The 17144-nt window shown below is 36.7% G+C and overlaps 1 protein-coding gene across 2 annotated transcripts in view; it reads right to left on the bottom strand.

The window, feature by feature from the left end:
- The window catches only part of VAMP7 (vesicle associated membrane protein 7), a 65390-nt gene that overhangs the window by 35892 nt on the left and 12354 nt on the right, over positions 1–17144 (bottom strand). For both annotated transcript variants that reach the window (XM_055338428.1, XM_055338427.1), the window contains 3 exons: positions 13678–13735; positions 11562–11699; positions 9006–9096 (listed from right to left, as the gene is read on the bottom strand). In XM_055338428.1, the coding sequence (XP_055194403.1) occupies positions 9006–9096; positions 11562–11699; positions 13678–13735 (287 nt within the window). The remainder of the gene's footprint in view (positions 1–9005; positions 9097–11561; positions 11700–13677; positions 13736–17144) is intronic.

The raw sequence follows: 17144 nt of genomic DNA, 5'->3' as shown, positions 1-17144 counted from the left end.
GAGGATATTATGCTGAGTGAAGTAAGTTAAACAGAGAAAGACAAACACCATATGATTTCACTTATATGTGGAATCTAAGAAACAAAACAAACACAGAAACAGATGTACTGGTGGCTGCCAGAGGGGAGGGGTATTGGGGATAGGTGAAAGGGATTAAGAGGGATAAATTTCAGGTTATAAAATAAATAATAGGGATGAAAAGTACAACACAAGGAATATAGTTAATAATATAATAACTTTCTATGATGACAGATGGTAACCATACTTAACGTGGTGAGCATTCCCTAAGGTATATAATTGTCAAATCACGATGCTGCACACCTGAAACTAATGTAACATGGTGCGTCAACTATATTTCAATTAAAAACTACATATATTTTCTGGGATACACACTATATTCTGTGGGAAAAAATAAACAAAAGACAAAAAATTAAAAGGTAGGCATATATGGAAGGAAAAAGGAACAATGAAACTATATAAAACATCCAGAAGAGCAATGAATAGGATGGAATTAGTAGGTTTTTACATTTCAGAAAGTACCCTAACTGTATGTTCACCAATCAAAAGGCACAGAGTGGCTGGATGGATTAAAAAAAAAAACACCCAACAATGTGTTGCTTATGTGGGACTCCCTGTAGATTTAAGTACACACATAGGTTAAATGAAGGGACGGAAAAAGATATTCCGTGCAAATGGAAACCAAAAGAAAGTGGGCATAGCTATACTTAGACAAAAATGGTAAAAAAAAAAAAAGATGAATACAGTCATTATATAATAATAAAGTGGTCAATTCATTCAGAAGGTATAACAATTTTAAGTATATACACAAGCAGGGGTGCCTGGATGGCTCAGTCGGTTAAGTGTCCAACTCTTGATCAGAGCTCAGTTCATGATCTCAGGGTGGCAGGATTGAGCCCTACATGGGCATCCATGCTCAGCAGGGAGCCTGTTTGGGATTTTCTTTCCCTCTCCCTCCATCCTTCCCCCCGACTCGCATACTCTTTTTCTCTCTCACTAAAATAAAAATAAATCTTAAAAATATATATATATATATGCATACAATATCACCTAAGTATCTTAATACTGACATCTTAAGGGAGAAACAGATAATAATACAATAATAGTGGATGACTTCAATACACCCCTTTCTAGCAATGGCTAGATCATCCAGACAGAAAATCAACCAGGAAACATTGGACTTAAACTATAAAAAGTGGTCATAACAGACACACACAGAACATTCCCTCAAACAGCAGCAGAATACACATTCTTTTCAAGTGCACAAGGAACATTCTCCAGGATACATCATAGGATAGGACACAAAACAAGTCTTAGCAAATTTAGGAAGACTGAAATCATACCAAGTTATCTCTTCCAACCACAGTAGTAGGATACTAGAAATCAATAAGAGGAAAGCTGAAGAATCTATAAATATGTGGAAAATAACACATTCTTGAACAATCAATGGGTCAAAGAAAAAAAACAAAAGGAAAATCAAAAAATAACTCGAAACAAATGAAAATAGAAACACAACATAATAAAACACATGGGATGCTACAAAAGCAGTTCTGTAAGAAAAGGTTATAGTGATAAATCCATATATTAAGAAAACAAAAAGACTTCAAACAGCCTAACTTTAACCTTCAAGGACTAGAAACAAAAGAATAAACTAAGCAAGCCCAAAGTTAGTGTAAGGAAGGAAATAAACAAAGACCAAAGTGGAAATTAATAAAATAGAAACCAGAAAAATAGAAAAGATCAATAAAACTAATGGCTACATTTTTGGAAAGATATAATTGACAAACCTCTAGCTAGACTAAGAAAAAATAGAAGATTCAAATAAAATCAGAAGGAGGAGACATCACAACTGATACCACAGAAATACACGGGATTATAAAAGACTCTTGTGAACAATTATATGACAACAAACTCGTTAACCTAAAAGAAATGGATACAGTCCTAGAAACATACAACCTACCAAGACAGAATCAGAAAGAAATAGAAATTCTAAACACTCCCATAATGAGTAAGGAGATTGAATCTGTAACCAAAAACCTCCTATCAAAGAAAAACCCAAAACCAGATGGCTTCATTGGTTAATTCTATCACACATATAAAGAAAAATTAATGCCAAACCTTCCCAAACTCTTCCAAAAAAACCAAAGAGGAAGATATACTTCCAAATTCATTTTACAAGGCCAGCATCACCCTGATACCAAATCCAGATAAGGACACAACATGAAAACTATAGACCAATATCACTGATGAACACAGATGCAAAAATTCTCGAAAATATATTAGCAGATTGAATTCAACATGACATAAAAATGATCACATACCATGACCAAGTGGGATTTATCCCTGGCATATAAGAATGGTTCAACCAATACAACTCAATACATGTGAAAATCATATTAATATTATACAAGATCAAAACTTATAATCATCTCAATAGATGCAGAAAAACATTTTACAAAACATAACATCGTTTTCATAATAAAAATCCCCACACTGAGTACAGAAGGACATTTTTCAGTGTGATAAATGTCAGATATGACAAACTCAAAGGGAACATCATACTCAATGGTGAAATATTAAAAGCTTTTCTTCTAAGATCAGGAACAAGACAAAGGTGCCCATGCTCACCACTGCTATGTACTGGAAGTCCTACGTAGAGCAATCAGGCAAGACAATGAAATAAAAGGCATCAAAATAGAAAAGAAGAAAAACTAGCATCATTTGCAGATAATATAATATATACAGAAAATCCTAGAGTTAACTAAAAAACTGTTGAACTAATCAACAAATGCAATAAAGTTGTAGGATATAGAATTGATATACAGAAATCAGTTAAATTTCTATATACTAACAATAAAATATCCAACAAAGTAATAATGAAAACTATCCCGATCATAATACCATCAAAAAGAATAAAATATTTATGAATAATTTTTAAGATTTTATTTATTCATTCATGAGAGAGAGAGAGAGGCAGAGAGACACAGGCAGAGAGAGAAGCAGGCTCCCCGTGGGGAGCCGGATGCAGGACTCAATCCCAGGAATCCAGAATAACAGCCTGCGCCAAAGGCAGACGCTCAACCACTGAGCCACCCAGGCGTCCCACTTATGAATAAATTTAACCAAGTAGGTGAAAGATCTCTGCAATGAACTCTACAAGACACTGATGAAAGAAATTAAAGACACAACAAATATAAATATATCTCATGTTCAATGATCAGAAGAACTAATTTTTAAAAGATGTTATTTATTCATTCATGAGAGAGACAGAGAGAGAGAGAGGCAGAAACATAGGCAGAGGGAGAAGCAGGCTCCTTGTGGGGAGCCCAATGTGGGACTCAATCCCAGAATCCCGGGATCACGATCTGAGCCGAAGGCAGACAATCAACCACTGAGCCACCCAGGTGCCCCCAGAATAACTAATTTTAATAAAATGGCCGCACTACCCAAGGCCATCTATAGATTCAATGCAATGTCTTTCAAAATTCTAAAAGCATTTTTAACAGAAATAGAAAAAAACAATCCTAAAATTTCTATGGAACCACAAAAGACCCCAAATAGATAAAGTAATCCTGAGAAAGAACAAAGCCAGAGGCATCACACTTCCTGATTTCAAACTATACTACAAAGCTATACTAATTAAAACAGTGTGGTACTAGAATAAACACAGACACATGAACCAATGGAACAGAACAGAGATCCCAGAAACAAACTCCCACATATACATTTGACTATGATTTTTCCAAGGGAGCCAAGAACCCTCACTAGGAAAAAGATGGTCTCTTCAACAAATGGTGCTGAGAAACTAGAAAATGACATGCAGGAAACTGAAATTGGATTCCTTATACAATCCTCCAAAATATAACTTGAAATGGATTAAAGATTTAAGTTCGAAGACTAAAACCATTAAATTCCTAGAAGAAAACAGGAAAGAAGTTTTGTTTTTCTTTATTCATGATAGACAGAGAGGGGGGGGGGCAGAGACACAGGCAGAGGGAGAAGCAGGCTCCATGCCGGGAGCCCAACGCAGGACTCGATCCTGGGACTCCAGGACCGCGCCCTGGGCCAAAGGCAGGCGCCAAACCGCTGAGCCACCCAGGGATCCCCCAGGAAAGAAGTTTTTTGACACTGGTCTTTGCAATGATTTTTCTGGATAGGACACCAAAAGCCCAAGCAATAAGAGCAAAATTCAACAAGTGGGACTATATCAAACTAAAAACCTTCTGCAACAGTAAAATAAACAATCAACAAAAATGAAAAGGTAACCTACAGTATAGGAGAAAATATTTATAAACCATATATTGGATAAGAAGTTAATATCTAAAATAAATAAGGAATACATACAACTCAGTAAAACACAAACAAAAAATCAACAACAACAAAAAAAAACCCACTATTAAAAATGGGTAGAGGAACAGAAAAGGTACTGAAAAGAAGTCATCCATATGGCCAACAGATGCGCAAAAAGTTCCTCAACATCACTAATCATCAGGGTCATGCAAATCAAAACCACAATGAGATACTGTGGATATCTCACACCCATTTGAATAGCTACGATCAAGAAGACAAGAAATCACAGATGTTGGTGAGGGTGTGGAGAGAAGGAAGCCCTTATGAATTGTTGGTAGGAACATAAATTGGTGCAGCACTATGGAAAATAGTATGAAAATTCCTCAAAAACTTAAAAATACAACTGCCATATGATCTAGCGATTCCACTTCTGGGTATACACCCAAAGGAAATAAAAACAGGATATTGAGAAGATACTTGCACTCTCATGTTTAATGCAGCATTATTCACAACAGCCAAGATGTGATAACAACCTAAGTGTCCATCAACAGATAAAGAAGATGAAGTATATATATACAACAGAATATTATCAAGCCCCAAAAAAGAATGAAATCCTGCCATTTGTGACAACATGGATGGATCTTGAGGGCACTATGTTAGTGATATAAGCCAGAGAGAAACATATATTATATATTACTTACATGTAATATAAGAATCTAAAAATGCCAAATTTGTAGAAACAGGGAATAGAATGGTGGTTACCAGGCTCTGAGAGATGGACAAAGTGCAGAGATAGTATTAAAGGGTACAAACTTGCAACCAGAAGATGAATAAATTCTGGAGATCCAGTGTACAGCACACCAATCATAGTCAACAATACTGTATTATACGCTTCAATATTGCTAAGAGACTACATCTTTAATTTTCTCAGTGCAAAAAAGAAATGACAATTTACATGATGTGATAGTGGTGTCAGCTAGAAGTAAAAGTGGCTATCATATTGTAATACATAAGTCAACACGTACACCTTAAACTCACATGGTGTTTATGTAAATTACATCTCAATAAATTAAAAAAAAACAAGGACAGGTAAAGATTTATTAGCCAACAAGCAGAGCGAGAGGGTAGTCAGTGGATGAAAAATTACTGACAAAAAAATCAAGGGTAGGTCTAAACTAGCTTAAAATAATCTTTCTAAAGACAAGCCAAGAACTTATACATCAAAGGGAGAGGATGAGGAACCTGATCAGCTATCAATGGTGATCAGATATCAAGGGTAGGAGATGAACTTAAGACTGGCTCAGGTAGACCTGACACAGCCCAAGAATCAGGCCTAGCCAAATAGAGGGCTCAGAGGAGATGGTCTAACATTTGGTCAAGCAGAAAGTCTTTGTCATCTAAGATCTATATGCCAAAAACTACAAAATATCATTGAAAAATTTAAAGAAGACCTAAGTAAATGAAAAGACATCTCATGTTCATGGATCAGAAGTTTAATATTGTCAAAGTTGGCAATATTTTCAAATTGGTCGCACAACTCTCTGAATAGATTAAAAACCACTGGATAAAAAAAAAATAAAAAAATAAAAAAATAAAAACCACTGGATATTTTACTTTAAATGGGTGAATTGTATGGCATATTTTTATCTCAATAAAGCTGTTTAAAAAATCAGAGGGAGATGATTAGAAATGCTTTTGCTAAATTTTAATTTGATATCTCAGTAATTCTAAAAACAAGTAAGTCATTTAAAAGAAGCTGACTTAAAAGTTTCACTTTCTGAGAACCTTATGCATTTGCAATAAGCAAAACTGTAGCAGTTGGCTGATTCACTTTCAGGTAAAATAAATATATTTGGTAACCAAAAACAGATGGAAAAGAAATATTAGTAGTTTATTCAATAGGTGCTATAGTCTGTATCTAGACATACAATTAAAACTAAAATCAACAAGAGGAAATTACCTCAAATAGCCAAGAGACAAACATATCAAGAGCTGTTTCTCCCTTTTTTTTGTTTTTTTTTTTGTTTGTTTCTCCCTTTTATGCTCAACATCACTGATCTTCAGGGAAATACACATCAAAACCATGATATGATATCCCTTCACACCAATCAGAGTGGCTAAGATCAACAACACGGGGAAACAACAATGTTGGTGAGGATGTGGAGAAAGGGAAACCCTCTCACACTATTATTGGAAATGCAAACTCAGTCACTGTGGAAAACAGTAGGGAGGGTCCTCAAAAGTTAAAAATAGAACTACCCGATGACCCAGCAATTGCACTACTTCTTACGCAGAGAATACAAAAATACAGATTTGAAGAGATACACACAATCCACTTTTTTTTTAAAGGCAGACTTGTGTTCTTGCAAAGATCATCTACTTTCTCTTCTTTTTTTTTAAATTTTTTATTTATGATAGTCACACACACACAGAGAGAGAGAGAGAGAGAGAGAGAGAGAGAGAGAGAGAGAGGCAGAGACATAGGCAGAGGGAGAAGCAGGCTCCATGCACCGGTAGCCCGACGTGGGATTCGATCCCGGGTCTCCAGGATCGCGCCCTGGGCCACAGGCAGGCGCTAAACTGCTGCGCCACCCAGGGATCCCCACAATCCACTTTTTATAGCAGCATTATCTACTATAGTCAAATTATGGAAAGAGCCCAAATATCCGACTGATGAATGGACAAAGAAAAGGTGGTATTTACACAATAAAATATTACTCAGCCATCAGAAAAAGAATGAAATCTTGCCATTTGCAATGATGTGGATACAGCTAGAATATATAATCTAAGCAAAGTAAGTCAGAGAAGGGAAAACGCCATATGATTTCACTCGTTTGTGGAATTTAAGAAACAAAACAAACGAGTAAATGGACAAAAAAAAAAGAAACAGAGGCAAACCAAGAAATAGACTCTTAACTCTAGAGAACACACTGATGGTTACGAAAGGGGAGGGAGAGTGGGAGAATGAGTTACATTGTTGATGAGGATTAAGGAGGACACTAGTGGTGAGCACTGAGTGTTATACGGAAGTGCTGAGTCACTATATTGTACATCTGAAACTAATATTATACTGTATGTTAATTAATTGGAAATAAAATAAAAATTAAAAAAAATGTTTCTCCCTTTTGCTCATCAATCTTGTTCCTGGGAATTAATCTCAAGAAAATTAAGAGAAATAGGCCCAAAACCATTTATAGCAGTACTGTCATTATAACACAAACTTCTAAATCAGTGCTACCTAAGTGTCTGCTACTGCTTCAACTAAGTCTCTAAACACACAGTTCAGGCCAGCTGGCACATTTATAACAAGACATTCTCAATGAAGGAAGCACAGCACTGACTGACGTGCTGGTGCAAGTTCTTCATCCGGTTGTAAAACAGTACTCTGAGTAACACCTCTCTAAAGAACCAAAGGGTCCAAAATACGGATATGATTCATAACCTATGATCTAGCCCAATGAAACACTATGTGGGCATAAAGTAGTTTAATGACAGCTAATGATAATTCCAATCTTACTACGTGCCAGGCACTGTACAAAATGCTTTACATACAGTAACCCTAACCCTAACCCATCTCCTTTTTGCAGATTAGAAAACAAAGCTCAGAGAAGTTGAGGATTGACCAAGGGTTCACAGTAGGTTGCAAGTGAAATCAGGACTCAAACTCAGGCACATATGACTCCAAATCTTGGTCACTATATTATACTGCCTCAACAAAAGTGAATATGAATTATTATTATAATATATAGATAGATAAAAAAATTTTAAAAATCGAAATGAATCTGAGACGTAGAGCATTTCTTTTCTAAAATGTCTTTATAGCTTGTACCTGTTCTAGTAATAAATGTACAAGTGATTCAAACAGGAATTCCAAGATTATAAGTTCATTGGCATCTATGAAATTTGACAATGTCTCAAAAATCTTATAAAATGACAATATAATCATTTTCACTTTTTTAATACAAGTTATTATCTGAGTTATTTCCCTTAAAAAACTTAATATGCATTCAAATCTCTGGAAGGCTTGTGTAAACAGATTGCTGGGACCCATGCAGAGTTTCAGATTCAATAGCTTTGGGGTGGGTCCTAGAAACTTGCATTTCTAACAGGTTCCTAAGAGATGCTGATGCTGCTGGGCCAGGGACTACATATTGAGAAGGGGTGCTTTTAAAAAATTAGCATCACTCTAAATCTAAATTCAACTGCATAAAACATAAACTTGATGCATTTCTCTGGGCTATTTTAACGTGCTAAATAGCTTGAAAAAATATTCATAGGCTGACAGAATTTATATCATAGTTCATTCTTTGAAGAGTACAACGGTTTTTTGGACCAATTCTTTCTCTCAGTCAAGAGCTACAGACTTTCTGAGGAGGTAAAAAAGTTATACTTTAAGTATCTACTGATAATATCAGCTATCTGGGTATTTTTAATTGCTGAAATGTTGTAAGAGTCTCAGAAATTAGTCTTGCTAAGCCAACGAACAAATTAGAATGGAGAAGAGTCATAAGTACTAAGAAAACACAATTCATACTGGAGACGGGATCATAGGTAATTTCATATTTCAGTTAATAACTAGTTTCCAAAACTAAGAATAAGGAAGTACTATTTCAGCCTTTCAAGAATAATTGGACCCCAATCAAGTAATCTATTATCATTTTTGCCCATATGCATGCAGACTATAACATGAAACATACCTATGTTTCTGACCATGATTCCTTTCAGTTCATCCACTTGGGCTTGAGTCTCCACCACTTTGTCTATGCCCTTATTCTCAGAGTGATGCTTCTAAAAGAAAAGAAGATTTAACTTACTCAGACATTATTTACAATAGTTAAATGAAAAGGAATGACATTGAGGAATGCTATTAAATTATGCCTGTAAGGATACAAAAGATACATGCAATTTCATTAAAAATTGTTATCAGGCAGCATTAAAAAATGTTACTATGTAAGTCTTATAGTACAAAATATCATTTTTTAAAATGAAATAAAGGTAAATGTATTATAATCGACCTGTTTTATCTATCCATCCATCCATATATATATCTGAGACTCTTGGGGCAGAACTATGGGCTCATATCATCTGTGCTCAGACAAGAAGGGAAAAAAAGAAGACCATAATTGGGGCAGGGAGAATAGGACAGGGAAAAGTACTCTAAATTGTTCCCCACTGCTTGGGTATGATGAGGAGGGGCTGGCCCACCCTCTGAGCATCTACTCTTCTATCTATTGGGATCAGAGTATGCATCCTATTTTCACTGGCTTCTTATAGGATCTAGAAATGTAAGACATTGATAATAGTATATATTTTTAAATTATTATCCATAGCTATCCACAAGTCCTTTAATATACAATATTCCAGTCACTTCACTGTGCTAAATGCTTCAAAGAGAGAACATTGTTTAATCTACCCAAAAACTCCGTAATTGAGATGCTCTTATTACCATTTCCATCTCCATCTTATTATTATCTCACAGCTGTTATGTTATAGATGACAATCCGGGCACACATTTGTTCAGAGGGTCACAGACATGTTGCTCTGGACAAACTGGCTAAGTTGAAAGTACTGCTGCCAGCTTACCCTATTTACCTTTGACTATACATTGGTAGATTTTTGGTTGCTGATGTTTTTATAGTTTCACATATATGAATGTTTTCTAGTGCAAAGTATAAAACAAAGCAACTGACCAAGATTTATAACCATTTAAAAGAACTTCACCCCCAGAAGAATACATATTTAAAAGTATAACACTCAAAAAAAATAAAAGTATAACACTCAAAAAAAATGCTAAAAAGAATACTTAAAGGAGAAGTAAAAAGAAACGGATTCAATTACAAGAATTCTTTTTTTTCCTCATTCACAACACAATCATAGAACATATGTCTTTGCACTCAAATAGTTTCATGGCTAAAAGGGAAGCATTTTTAAAGGTCTCAACATCATTAGTCATCAGGGAAATGCAAATTAATACCACAATGAGATATCACTACACACCCACTAGGATGACTAAAATTAAAAAGACCATAACAAGCGTTGGCAAGAATTTAGAAACAGAAGAACTGCTGGCGGGAATGTAAATGGTACAACCACTTTGGAAAAAACTTTGATGATTTATTACAAATTGTGGTGTATGCATACACTATTCAGCAAAAAAGAAGAGAACTACTGATTTATGCAACCTGAATGAGTACCAAGACACTTACATTGAACATGCAGGACACAAGAAAAGTATGTAATATATAATTCCATTTATAGGAAATTCTAGAAAAGACAAAACTACTTCATAGTGACAGAGAATAGAGCAGAGGTTGCTGGGGCAGAGTTCTGGGGAGGGGACTGACGGCAAAGGAACATTAGGAACTTTTAGGGTCACGGAGATCTATTTTGAAAAGGGCAGTATTTCACAACTGTATACTTACACAAAGGTTCACTGAGCTGACCATTAGGTATTCATACAGATGAACAGACTCAAATGACTGCATTAAGCTGTTCAAAAATTACAGTTGCCTTGGGAAGCCTGGGTGGCTCAGTCATTAAGCACTGGACTCTTGACTTCAGGCTCAGGTCATGATCTCAGGGTCATAAGATAGGCCCACATTGGGCTCCCTACAGTGTGGAGCCTGCTTGAGACTCTCTCTGTGCCCTACCCCTACTCCTCCCTGCCACTGCCCCTGCCTGTGCACACATGCACTCTCTCTCACACACACACAAAAAATTACATTGCCACATAGGAGGGTAGAAGTTTAATGTACAAGGTAAGAGGTCATTTGGCATATTGAGTGGATTCATGCATTAGACAGGTAGCTCAAGTTTTCAATCTTTTGTTTCCTGATGAATTAATTTCCTTCTTTTTAAGATTTTTATTTTTTCATTTGACACAGAGAGAGCACAAGCAGACAGAGTGGCAGGCAGAGGGAGAGGGAGAAGCAGGCTCCCTGCTCAGCAGGAAGTCCGACATGGGGCGTGATCCCAGGACCCTGAGATCATGACCTGAGCTGAAGGCAGATGCTTAACTCACTGAGCCACCCAGGCACCCCTCAAGTACATGATCTTTAACATCCTTCCCCATTCCTAGATACTTTGAACCTATAATAGTATCACTGAGTATTTAAAATTTTTCTACCTGGGAAGTTTTATTATGTTGACATTAATAGCACAATCAGAAAAATATAGGGTCCCCTATATTCAAAGTACTTCAAGGTAATAAAGAAGATATGAATCAAAATACTACATCCTGAAAAAGATCTTACCAACTGTGCAGCCAAGACACTTGAGAACTCGCTGTTCATGGCATATGGGAGTGCTGTCTGTGCTCTTGAACCATATGTAGTCTGGAACCTCTTCTTAATCTCATTCAGAAAATTAAATGCTCGGGAACGTTCAAAATCCTGAAAAGAGACCAACACAGAGTTCACATCAGAAAGTAAACAAAGATGATATGGATGATTAACAACAACCATAAGAACAGATAACATTTACTGAGCGATGATTCCAAGAGAGGGAACTAACACTGACCTAATTTCACAATTAGGAAACAAAGGCTCTTAAAAGGTAACTTGGCAAAGGCCAAACAAGTACTAAAAGAAAGAACCAAGAGTCCAATCCAAATATATTTGACTACTGCTAACTAAAGATAACAGTATCTAGGTTAGTTTCCTCAGAGCAAGAATTGGGTTTCATTTCCTCCGTATCTTTCACAGGATCTATTAGAAGGCCCAGCACAAGAAGAGGCTTAATAAATCCATAATAATAATAATACAGTCTTTCACACACAAAGATAACACTACTGATATAAACTTTGAGTTGAGTTTCTTTCAATTGTGATGGCATACTTGAAAAGATCAAATGATGTACTCTTATCTGATCCCAGCCAGTCAGAAAGTATGTGTGTATTCACACACAATTATAACTCAATAAATAGAAAACTCAACTCTGATTAACTCAAATTAGTGATATTTCTCATCTATTTCAAGCCTTTTCACATCAGTCATTTCAGATATAGCTGGATATTTAAAATAATTTTAGAAAATACTATGAAACCAGAGAATAAAGATCATTTTAAATTGATCATAGAAAATACTGTGAAACCAGGGAATAAAAACCAGGGATGATCACAATGGTTGACACTCATCTCCATTTCAGCCAAGATGATTAGTCTAAACTAAGGGTTCTTACACTGGGCTCAGTGATCCAAATTCAAGGGGTTCATGCACTTGGATAGAAAATAAATCACATTAAGTCTTAAATTTCAAATCTGAGTGTAGGTAACAAACCAGAATAGTACCAAACAGTACCCATGACACTGTCACCAATAGAAATCTTTTTTTTTCACATACCATCAGTTATAGATAGATCAAAATATCATTAAATCATTATTGACATATGACTAGATCTTGTTACTTAATGAATTCATAAAAAGGCATATGTATTACTACATCAATTTTAAACTACTCAGAATACTGTATTTCAATATAATTGATTTTGTTTATAATCATGTATTTCATACATTTTAAAACATCCTGGGAGGGGCCCATGGGTGTAAAAGGGGTCTGTGACACAATAAAGGTTAGAAACCCTGACCTATGGCAATCATACCAATTCCATGCCTCTTGTCACTGACAGATTTCAAAATAAGTATATAACCCAGTCCTAGCCAATAAGACATGAAAAGAAGTTCACTTTGAAAGAGGAGAGAGGAGGGTGTGCTTCTGAGAACTTCCCTCATTCTTAAAGTAAGAGATTTGAAAAGACATAGTCCTCTTCTCTGGACACAGATAAATAAGCATGTGGCTCCATGCAACCATAGGGTAATGTATCTAGGAAGAAGCTGACACTAAGGATAGCAGAGGAGAGAAATGACCTTGATGGTGTTAAGTTACTGAGCATTTTGGTCTAGAACCTACAAAATACTCAAAAAACAACCAATGTAAACTACAAGTTGACAAAGCTGACCATAATGTGTTATGATTTTGTTTTCCAATGGTCTGTATACATTAAAAAATTCACTACTGATTGAATAAAATAACCTATTTATTTTAATATTTCAGATAAATAGATTTTAGAGGATTTGATATCAAAGGGTCATGATTATGAAGACCAGTTCTTACTACACAATAGGATAAATGTAAAAGTTGCAAGAGGTTAGTTAAGCTAAAACTCTACCAAAATGAGCTGATTTCCATATACCCAGAAATCAAGTCTTGTCATTTGCTGCTCCATATGATAAACGCAAAGTATCAAAAACATTTCCAGCTATGGACAGTTATAATCACATCACCTTTATCTACCAAAGATATAGTATAATTAAGAACTGACTCTATTAACAGTACACACAGTTAAATAGCAACATGTCTTCAAGTTACTTACATCATCAGTGATACAAAGATATACAATCCTGTCTTGGCAGATGTAATGAAACAAATAACTGTAGGATAAAAGATATAAAACTTACTGTGGTTATGAGCAATATCTCTTTCACTTCCATCTTCTATGTATAAGCAAACTTAATACTGCCAATGTGACCGTTTCATTTACAGATACTATATTTCTCCCTCTGCCCCTCCCCTATACACTTGTTACCCTCAAGTCCAACTGGTAAGAATAAATTAAGACATTAAAAGAAAGTCTCTACCCTAACTATGTAGCACAATGGTATGCACATTACTCATTAAAGTGGTTAGCTGCAAAAGTGTAATTGGAATCTTAGGGCCTGAACAAGAGATGACATTTTAGGAGGGACACGTAATTAAGATTAACCTCCAATGGGCTATAGGTCTTCCTTGCCTTGTTTTCAGATCTCAAAGCAATCACGTTTTCCACCAAATACCCAACATTAACATTTGTTTGGCATCTACTTTGAGCCAGTTACTGGGCTAGGTGCTGAGGATACAAATAAGCAAAACCATCAGGCCCTGCCTTAACAAAGATCACAGGGCAGGGAATTCTAGAGCAGCAGGGTAAAACAGGATGAGGAGTAAAAGGCAGCACACGGTGCTCTGGAAACATAAAGGAGACACCTAACAGAGTTTAGCAGAGAGGGTAATGGGAAAGACATCCTGGAGCAAGTGATGTCTGAGTCAAGGCCTGAAGAACAAGATGGCAAGGTAAAGAGCAGACACAGAGCGTTCCAGAGTGAAAAACCAACAAGCAAAAAGGCCTGGAAATTACAAAAAGCACATAATGGGTTTAGTAAAGTCAAATGAGTTCACATGACTAGAGTGTGAAATAGAAGGAAAAAACAAATTGCCTGCACAAATGAGGCTGGAAAAGCAAGCAAATAGCAGGTTAGGTTATATAAGATGTCAAAACCTCATTAAGCACTATCCTAAGAATAATGAACAAGCATCAAAGGGTTTTAGCCTGAAGAGAGTGTGATAAGATTCATCTTGAAAAAGGATGTTTTGGCTAGAGCATGGAAAATTGACTGAAATGAGGACCAGACAGGAGACAACTGCAGTAGAGCAGGTAAGCAAATGAAGAGGGAAATAAATTCAAGTGCTATGGGCAATGAAAAAGAAAAGGCAAAAGAAATTTAACAGAACCTGATAACTGGCTACTGGAAATAAAGCAGAGGGATAACTCAATTTTGCCTCCCAGATTTCCACCTTGGGCAAGTGCATAGATAGGAGTACCTGCTGAATTATACTTTTAATGTTCACATAAAGGCTTGATATGAATTACAAGGAGGTATGGGAATTCAGGCAAAAGGTCTTCCTCCACTACTGTAAAACCGTTCACATCAATCCCACCAATGACTTCCACATCGCCGTACCAGAGAGTGGCCCTCTCTGAAACATGATTCTGTTGACCACTTCCTTCTTCTGGAAAGCGTTTTCTCTCCACTACATTTCCCAACACCAGACTTGCCGGGTTAATGTGGTAGTCTCTTTCTCACCCTATTGGTATCCTCTGGCATCCTCAGCTCTCCGTTCTTCTCACACACGCTCCCTGGATGGTGGCATCCACTGTCCTGTTTTATTGTTGTTTTCAGCTACCACAATTATGCTGATGATTCCCAAATCCAGATCTGACTTACTTCCTGAGCTCCAGGCCGACATATACTACTGTCTACTAGACACATGCAATTGGACAGACCATAGAGCACTTAAACACAGCATCCAAAATGGAAGTCATACTAGAGAGTAACTTGATGCCAAGACCACAAAAGTTGCAAGGTATGGTCCCTGCCACCAAGGAGCCTACAGTCAGGGGACAGAGGCAAAAAGTAAAGATTGCAATTATAATCCAGTGTGTTACTACAAAATGAAAAAACAAAGGATGCTATGGAGACAAGCCATAAGGGGGCACCTGGTCTGGTCTTGGAATTCAGGGTTTCTAGAAAAGGAAATATCTAGGATCAGAAAAGCAAAGTCATTTTTTTTTTCAAAGTAAGATTAACATATTCCAGGAAAAGGTACTAGCTACTGCAAAGAACAGGAAGAAAGAACCCAGTATTGAAATGCAAATAGCTAAGCAAGGCTGGGGAACAAAACTGAAGCCCAAAGCAGTGAGATATGAGGCCAGAAAAAGAAGTAGGGGCTTACACTGAAGTCTTCCAAATCATGTTAAGAAACTTAAAGTGCACAGAATACCTGAAGGAAAGGGGATGTGATCAAAACTGCCCTTTTAGAAGGATTAAATAATAGTGAAGAGAGTACCTCATCTGGGACCTGTAAAATGAACAAAAATTTACCAGGGGGCTGGGAGGGGACAGACAGTCCAAAAGCATGAAAAAAAGATACAACAAAGCTTGAAATGACACAGCCAGGTCAAGGAATGGCAAGGACTCCTACAGAGATAAGGGTAGAAAGGTCAGGAAGGGACAAAATTATGAAGGTTAAGTTTGGGCTTTACTCTAAAAACAGTGGATTTTTTTAAAGCAAGAAAGTGTAGTCACATGAATGTGAAATACAGATTTAAGGAGGGTGCAACTAGAAGCTGAAAAACCAGTTGGAAGGAGGCTATTAAAAATGAAAAAATGATAAAGCCCTAAACTAAACACTGACAAGTGGGATTAGAGGAAAGGGAAGGCACTGTAAATCTCTTGTAGGAGAATGGCTAGGATTCGGTGAGGAAGTCAAACATTATCCTTAAGTGTTAGGCTTGACCAACTCAATGGCTGGTGAAATACCAGAAGGCAGATTCGATTTCGGGTGGTAATTGGCCGTCTTACAGTAAAATGGACTTTTTTCTTTCAGTGTACAATAGTAAGAGATATTTTTAATCAAGATGATGGAATATGATTATAGGAAAGATACCAAGGCAGAAGGCTAAGAGAAAAAACTGGGTGATGGAGCCTCGCTCAAGAGGACTTCGGGCAGGACGGGATCAGTATGCAGGTGGAGAGGCACAGCAGAGGGATCATGTTGCCTTCTTTACCATAACCACATTTTGACAGGATTACATATTCTGACATCCCTTGTAGCTAGATATGGCTACGTAACTAATTTCTGCCTAATAAAATGTGAGTGGAGGGTATGTCCCCAATTCCAGTCTTGCCTCTAAAAGGACTGAATGTGCTTTCCCTGGGCATCTTCCTGGAAACTGACCTGGAATACAGGGACCATAAGCCTAGTATTTTTTTTTTTTTGGTAAGTTTTTTTAAACACTATAAAGCCACACTCACAAAAAAAGCTGGGATCATTCCACCCCTCAGACAATGTCTGGACCTCTAAACTCTACCAACAGGCAGCAGACTACAAAACCTGTCCAGTCCCCAAAGATGATACTTTCTCACACCCACTTTGGCTGTGGCCAGATGATAATGGACAAGGAAGAGCCTCCCGGAGAACAAATCCAAGAATCAGGGATAAGAGATAAGGGAATTCCTCCAA

The sequence above is a fragment of the Nyctereutes procyonoides genome, unplaced genomic scaffold (genome assembly GCF_905146905.1).
Source record: "Nyctereutes procyonoides isolate TBG_1078 unplaced genomic scaffold, NYPRO_anot_genome, whole genome shotgun sequence".
Classification (NCBI taxonomy): domain Eukaryota; kingdom Metazoa; phylum Chordata; class Mammalia; order Carnivora; family Canidae; genus Nyctereutes; species Nyctereutes procyonoides.
This window is presented reverse-complemented; position numbering and strand designations above follow the sequence as displayed.